General features: G+C 31.4%; 1 protein-coding gene across 1 annotated transcript; it reads right to left on the bottom strand.

The window, feature by feature from the left end:
• Nucleotides 1-241: 241 nt before the first annotated feature.
• On the bottom strand, nucleotides 242-8,499 carry LOC139500853 (histone H1, macronuclear-like). The gene is made up of 5 exons (XM_071289744.1): nucleotides 8,324-8,499; nucleotides 6,889-7,023; nucleotides 5,520-5,672; nucleotides 4,919-5,042; nucleotides 242-2,900 (listed from the first exon to the last, which is right to left on the bottom strand). The coding sequence occupies exons 1-5, from the start codon at nucleotides 8,378-8,380 to the stop codon at nucleotides 2,740-2,742; spliced, it is 630 nt and encodes a 209-aa protein (XP_071145845.1). The 5' UTR covers nucleotides 8,381-8,499; the 3' UTR covers nucleotides 242-2,739.
• Nucleotides 8,500-8,650: the final 151 nt, after the last annotated feature.

Genomic DNA, 8,650 nt, shown 5'->3' with positions numbered 1-8,650 from the left:
CGTAAAAGCAGCAAATAACAATTTTTAAGTCTTTGGTTTGACCGGACCAGAGTTCGAACACTTGAACTCTCTCACTCAAGGAGAACTTTACCACAAGACCACCAAGACGGTATCATAAACATATAAATTTAACAGGTAGAATATTGGGACTGCTAAAAAACAATGTAAGTATGTTTGATAGGGACCAAAAATTTGCATTACAACAGGTCTCCTATGGACCCCTAAAAGAGAATAACTAAGATCAAACTATAAATCTTCCTTTTATTCAAATAACATTGCATCTACAAAATCACAGGTAAACATATCACACTTAAATAAAATTATATAATTAAATTAAATTTCTAAAAATTTCATGTAAACAAGTCGGGACTATTCAATTAAAATATTTTCTGTTTTTGGACATTGTGGACAAAGAATAATTGCATGTCAAATGGATATATCAAAAGTTGCCTATAGAAAGTATGTTGTTAAAAGTACATTGTTTCAATTATAATAGAATAGTCCCAACAAGATTGTCAATATCTTGAAAATTTCTATTTTCACACCGTCGTTTTTTCAAAATGGCCCATTCTTTTCTAGCAAAAACTGAGCAAACAATTTTTTTGTGAAATTTAACATGCTCAACATGAAAAAGAATACACAACTTTTAAAATGCTTTCAACAAAACAAAATTTGTAAAAAGGTCAACATAAATTTTCAGTAAAATTGTATTTGTTCGGATATTGAAGGTAAAAAAAGAAACATAAACTGTGATATGTTTCTCTTGAACACATAACAAGACCAAAAACAAACAAAAGAAGTAAAAAGGTTTTAACAAAAAGTCAAACACAAAATAATTTCACATGTAATCATGAATTACTCTACATTTATGTACCATTATTAATAGATACTGCCATTATGTTTTGATAAAATGTGAAGCATGGTACATATGTAATGAAATAAAAATGTGAATCATGATACATTTGGAGTATAATAAAAATGTGAATCATGATACATTTGTATTGAAATAAAATGTGAATCATGATACATTTGTTGTAAAATAAAAATGTGAATCATGGTACATTTGTAGTGAAATAAAATGTGAATCATGATATATTTATAGTGAGAAATCTGCTATCGTTACATACAACTGATTTAAAATACATTTAATTATATAAATTTAAAATCATTTTTTTCTCTCATGAAATCATCTCGATATTTACTTCTATGTGACTCAGTTGCATATAGATTTAATATAGACAATGTTTTACAGCTGTTCCCATACAATTACAAATGCTTTTATGGAAGATTCTCAAAATTTACATTAATTACATACATAATGCATACCAAACTTCATGGGAATGTGTGAAACCTTTCAATTTGTCAGAGAATCTTATAATATTTTGGGGGAAAATATTCCATATTCAGCAAATTCAATGTGTAAAGTATTCTATCTAAATGGTAGCTAAACTGCTTTATGAAGTAAGTTTACAGTGTTCTATTCATCTTTATTAGAAAAATATATCAGAATCTTTTTTCCCCCTACATTTCAAAAATCTGGTTTTACTTAAAAACTGTATAAAGCGGTTAGAAATATATAAAAAAAATCTTTAAAATATTTGCGGTAAATGAAATAAAAAAGCACAACTCTTAATTATAAATATTTAATAAAGAACTTTAACATATGTAATAGTAAAAAAGCATTAACAAAAATGTAAATATGTTGCAAAATACATGAAGTTCATTTGTCAGTTGTTAAGACAGAAGTAGGTGTATGAGCTTGGTAATTCGCCATTCTTACCAATGAAACCTTTGATCAGATAGTAATTTTTTTCAAATTCATTATTTTTTAAAAAGGTAATCTTAAAACTAATTCATACACATGCATACAAACTGCATAACAGTGGTTGACATTTCTTACATGAAATAATGGGATTTCCTGATTTATTGTGTAAATGATGAGTATGTGTTAATTTGCCATTTCAGAATCTAATGCATTCTGGGTAATATTTTCAAAAGCTTACACCAAACCCTGTGATTGGCTGACAATGTCCTGCAAAAATGAAATTCAACCAATGACTTGATATTTTTTTCAGTTTTGGGAACAAACCATGAAATTACCCATAATGCTTTAAATTTTGAAACAGTTGTTTTACTACACAGCAGTGATAAACAAAACCAGCTGGACTAAAAATAAAAATAGTTACAATAAGATACGATGTATGGAAGTGAACATCAGGCACTCCATGACAATGAGGATGTATTGCTGCCTTTCATTTATATCTACATACAGGTGAAACAACATTATACTGATATACTATGTCATAAGCAGACGACAACAATTAAGACCAGGTAACTGAGTAAAACAGTTCTTTGTTTCTTTAAAACAGCAAAGCAACTTTCAAATGCATAGCTTCTAACGATTGTGGCCGACCAGGTAAACCCCATTGGTAGTCAAAAGTCATTAAAAAAAATCTTGTCAATCAAAAAGGTAAGGTTGACCGTTAGAAAAAAAATTAATCAACAAAAAATCATTTGCTGTTCAATAATTTCATTAATGACTTTGGGAAGGAGTTCATGGTCAAAGCGTTTTTCTTCAAACAATTAGAAGAAACAAAGAATTTTTCTACTCTTACAAAGTACATACTGAATATTTTAACAAAATGAAGGAAAAATATTTTAACGTCAGATACAAAACTGTATGGGTACAGAATATAAATAAAAAATGTACATTTACTCATGTCTGACAAAAAAATGCATTTATTTCTTTGATTTTTTTCCTGCCTTTACAAAAGCTTTTCCTTCCTTGGCGGTTTTCTGCATGGTTCCATCACGCTTAATGGCTGGCTTAGCAGCACCACTTGCCTGAGATCTCGTTTTTCTTCCTTCTTCTACATTAATATCAGGTACTGTCCATGCAGCTAAAATAAAATGCACATTTTAAAATTAATGACAGATTTATTATCATGTTTTTATAAATTTGTTGAAGAGAGGGCAAGAGTTATGTCCCATTGAAACTATTTCAACAATGTCATTAACAAAAATTATGGATTCATGAGCTATTCCTTAACTACAGGGTGTGCAAAATTGTCAACTTTAGAATAGATTATGAATGGAAAACTACTTTTGAGTAAATAAAATGAAAGTTTGCTCTTGAAATTTAATATAAGCATGATATAGTTCTTATGATAGACTTACAGAAAAACTTTTTTTTATACAAACAAAATATGTAAAGTTACCAAACATCCATTTGTAAAAATTTTCTGAGTAATCTCCCCTTAAATGGCTTAGAAAAAAAAAATACATTCAAGCAAAAAACAAGTATCAAAGTAGTCAAAGCTTTTGGAACATCCTCTTAGTAAGCATCATTTTGTTTTTGTACATTGTAAAACATGAGATGAAAATTTAGACATTTAGTTTTAAGCATTAAATTATTATGTTTTTAATAAGGGGGCTTGCTGGTCGAAATTGATCTTTTTTCTTAACCCTTTCGCCGATGAGTCCCGGTTAACCAGGATTCACGCTTCAGACAGCTGACGATGAGTCCCGTTTTACTGGGATCCGAATACCTCTTTTACATTTCCCGCTCAAAACAGTGCAAACATGAGTTATTTTTCTTTGTTGAATACCCGGATGAAAGTGAAATCAGATCAGAGGAAATTTACGGAATTTACGAGAATTTGAAATGAGGGAACATTTTTTTGAAAGAATATGGAAAAATTGAAGCCAAACTAGTATACTTTTTTGACATAAAATGTCATTTCATGTACAAAACACTTGGAATGGACATTGTTCAGTGTAAGGTATTTGTACAGCCTCATTAAATTTTTCAAAATTTTGCCGTTTTGGGTAAAAAAAATATGCTTTTGGGTCAAAGAGCAGAATTTTGAGAATTTCACCTAGATAATGCCTAAAATTTAAAAATTTTAATATTTTATGAAGAAAAAATTATTAAAACATGAACAAAACTGTGAACATGGTGTTAGTGAATGAAATAAAGACACAAATAACTACAGACAAGTTTTTATTGACATTTATTATGAAGATCTCCCACATGAGTAATAGAAGCCAGGGAAGCCATCCTCTCAGAGTAGCTTCTGTCTGGGCAGCTATCGTTGAGAGGGTTAATATAGGATTTCGCTATATTTTTCTATAAATGAACTTTATCTCATACTTAATAGAAAAATAAAATAAAAAAATGGGGTCACCGTTCATTTACTCTCACAATCTGCCTTCGAAGAAGCATACACTTTTGTAATGGTACTTTTCTTCTGTTGAACTAATAGGAGAAATAGAAGTAATATCGAAATAAAAAAAAGACCTAAATTACAGAAATCGCTCAAATTTTACAATAGTTTAGCTACAAGCTAAAGTACAGCTTATTTGAAAATAATAATAAAAAAATAGGTCACTGACGAGTTAAAAAAGATATTTCAATTTTAATGCCAAAAAATGGCATTTTTGCACCAAAGGAAGATAATTTGGAGCTTTTTCAATGAAATATACATTTAAAGTCATCTTGGGCCAAAATGAATCAATTTTTTTAAAATGATTTTTGTACCATGTGATAAAGTAACGACTAATTAAGTAATAAATTCAAATTTGTAATGAAAAAAAAAGGTTTAATTTTTTTCTGAAATTTTATACCCTCGAGCTTAAATTGCATTAATCCAGGTGGGAACATTTGACTTTTTATTTATAAAGTGAAATTTGCAAAAACAAACCTATCATAAATGAATACTGTGTATTTATTCACTATAATAGATACAAATTTTCGTTGAATTCATAGATATCAATGAATTCAATGGAGTACAAATTTTCTATAGGCTTACATGTACAACAACAAAATCAAATATCTACGAAAACAGTTTCCTGAATCCTGTATCCACGAAATAAATGAATCCACAGTATAAACATATACATATATTATTTTGCATACCTTCAGCTATTGTCTTTTCCATGGTGGTTGTTTTTTTCATAGCTGGTTTGGCTGCAGGGGCCTTCCTTTTTGTTTCCTGTCTTGTGTCTCCAAGTTTCTCTTTTCCTAATAAATCTGCTCCTTCCTATAAGTATTCACAAATGAATCAAGAACAAAATATGTCAAACATTTCCCTATATTTTTTTTTCTGTTTTTTGTTGTACAATATTACTATATTTTCTATTTCTCTTTAAAGTACCTTAATTTCCTCTAAAGTCTAAAGTAAAATTCGATGATAACGATGATATTATGTTGGATGATCTTGCAGCAATTTTTGTTGGCGAGGTTGACCTAAATTTTCGTACATACCTATTGGATTTATTTGAGATGCTCTGCTTGATATTCAGGGGATGTTATTTTTGTTTAAATAAGTGGTCCTTTCATTTTACATATTTTTTTCTTTTATAACCTCAACAATGCATTAAGTGGGAACAGTGAGTAGACAGCTGGAGCCTCTTAATGTAAGGTTTGTAGTATGTGCCTTTACGATAGGAATCTTGTTTCTTTCGATCAATTGTGAGGTACATTTATATCTCAACTGGTTTTATATTTTTCCTATTACCTTAGCAGTGGCGACCATTGTGCCTGCCTTGGCCAGTTTAGCTTTCTTTGGGGTGGATGGGGCCTCTTTACTGATTGCATCAATCTGTTTTTGTTGACCTCTCGTCATGGCATCAGCATCCGGTCGATTGTCACCAAGTAACCTATCAGCCTCCTGTAAATGAACAAAATAAAATTCATTAGATAGTACATAACACTATAGGGAGATAACTCTGTAAAATCAGCTTAACCCTTTCGCCGATGAGTCCCGGTTTACCGGGATTCACGCTTCAGACAGCTGACGATGAGTCCCGTTTTACCGGGATCGGAATACCTCTTTTATGTTTCCCGCTTAAAACAGTGCAAACATGAGTTATCTTTCTTTGATGGAATACCCGGATGAAAGTATAAACATCGCGCTTCCGTTTGTTGAAAACCGTGTCAAAATCAGAGAAAATTTACGGAATTTACGAGAATTTGAAATGAGGGAACATTTTTTTTGAAAGAATATGGAAGAATTGAAGCCAAACTAGTATACTTTTTTGACATAAAATGTCGTTTTAAGTACAAGACACTTGGAATGGACATCGTTCAGTGTGAGGGATTTGTACAGCCTCATAAAATTTTTCAAAATTTTGCCGTTTTGGGTTAAAAAATTACGATTTGGGGTCAAAGAGCAGAATTTTGAGAATTTCACCTAGAAAATGCCGAAAATTTGAATATTTTAAGAAGAAAAAATTATTAAAACATGAATAAAACTGTGAACATGGTGTTAGTGAATGAAATAAATACACAAATAACTACAAACAAGTTTTTATTGACATTTATTATGAATGATCTCCCACTTGAGTAATAGTAGCCAGGGAAGCCATCGTCTCAGAGTAGCTTCTGTCTGGGCAGCAATCGGTGAAAGGGTTAATGTTTTAATCACATTGCATTGTTAAGGAAATATCAAGCTTCTCAATGATCAAAATAAGTGTTTGTCAAACTGCTATATATCCAATAAAATTTTTATGATAAAGTATGTGGTTCAAGTTTTTAAAATTTTTATATTTATGTGAACTGGTGAAAGTAAATATTTTGTCAAAATTTTATGGAAATTAAACAACCAAATTAATTTTAGTGAAGGTGTCAAGAGAATCACTTTACGCCAAAAATTCAGATGACTTGTATCTCAAAATCAAAGACAAAGTCGTTTAAAACATTTTCAATTCTTTTCAAGGCCCTTAATAAATTGCTGTTTGGTGTGCGACAAGGCTCAGTGTTGAAGGCCGTACTTTGACCTATAATTGTAAACTTTTACAAATTGTGACTTGGATGGAACGTTGTCTCATTGGCACTCATACCACATCTTCTTATATCTAATTACTTTTCATTTATTGATCACTTACCTTTGCTGTTCCTACCATAGTTGTTCCTTTAGCCAATTTTGTTTTCTTTGCTGGGGGTTCTGGCTCTGGGTCTTTCAAACCAGACATTACTAATAAAGTCTCCTTTCCTGAGGATTCTAAATAACCTATCCCTTCCTGAAAATAAAATGCTACATGTATAATAAAATGCAGAAAAGTACAAACCAGGTGACAAGTCTAATTCAGCAGGTCTCATTTAAGGAAAAAAGGACAAAATTGTTGATTAATTGTTGGTGGTTTTAATGCCACTTTGAGGCTATTTCGCGTGGTCAACAGTTTATTGGTGGAGGAAGTGAAGTTCCAACTAGCAACCTCAGTGTTGACTGGCTAGTGATGGCTTGCCCATAGAGGCCACTGGACAGAATTGTGGTAACAACAATAGGAACATATTGGTTGTTACTGTAGAACAGATGATCCATGACTTACAATTTTGTAACCACAATTTTGTAACCAACTCGTTATGGCCTCCATAAGATTTACAAAGCATTCTGCACTATCAACCACTAGTCTGATGCCCCAGACAAGTAATTAAATTTGTTTCAGACTTAGTATTTGCAAAACTTTGCTTAAACATACAAGAAAATGTTTTTTTGACTAGAAGTTGGAAAAGATTTCGGTGCAAAGTGGCTACTATGAGTAAAGGGAAACTATTCAATCACATAAAAGTACAACTAAATTGCATATCTAAGTAATTCTGATAATTTCAAATGCTTTTCCAAATAATGTGTGAACATGTCAATTGAAGTGCAAAGGGAGATAATTTGTATAAATAGCACAATTAAGCTACATGACCTATATAATATTAATAAGCTCAATATGCAGAATGATTTGCAGAACCTGGTTTTAGGGGTATGTGACATATGCAATGTTTAGGGAAGCTGACATCTAAATTTTATATGCATTGTAACAGCATGGGATTGTGATTACTTGTGTTGGGTTTTCACGTTTTTTAGGAACACTATGGTAGAACTGGATTGAGCTTGTTTGAACATGTTGATAGATCAAAAGAAGAAATTACACATTTGTTTTAAAAAAAAATAACACAGATTAAGTATTTAATGATAAATTTTGTAATGCATCTTTGCATGACATAAAATACTTTCTACGAATATCTATAGGGCATTTTAGGGGTGTCGAAACATGGGAAATTATCCAAGCCACCCCTCCCTTTTTTTGGCCAAATAGTGGACAAAGATACAATATACCGACGAATCCAAACAAGAGCTAGACTCGAAAAATTAGTTTGCCAATCTTCTTTGAACATGAAATTTACTGACAATTAAATTTTCTCGAGTTTGCATTGATTTTGTTGACATAACAAATACGATAATGCCGGTGACCGACATTTTTTTTTATGTTTTCCCCATTCGATTTGGACAAGGATATATTTTTTAATCAACAACGAATTTCAACCAACCTTTGCAGTCACTTGCATTGTACCATCTCTTGTAAGTTTGGTCTTTTCTTCGGCCATATTTTGATCTACTTTCTGCAAAATCAGTAACTAAGTAGGACCTATAATCTGCCGATTCAGCACGAGGTTATCCCAATGTATTTTTGGAAGGCGTTGTCACGTGACAAAAACAAAGCAATTGATTGGATAGTTGAACGGAGGCTCGCTCGGTAGCGGGATAATCAAAACAAATGCACGAAAAATACTACGCAATTTTAAACCCAAATGACTGATCGATGAAATTAGGTCAAGGACAAGGTCAGTCTGGCAGACTATACCTTTTATCTTTTT

This window comes from Mytilus edulis, chromosome 13 (genome assembly GCF_963676685.1).
Source record: "Mytilus edulis chromosome 13, xbMytEdul2.2, whole genome shotgun sequence".
NCBI classification, from domain to species: Eukaryota; Metazoa; Mollusca; class Bivalvia; order Mytilida; family Mytilidae; genus Mytilus; species Mytilus edulis.
The sequence above is the reverse complement of the archived record's forward strand: the minus strand, read 5'-3'. Positions and strand labels throughout refer to the sequence as shown.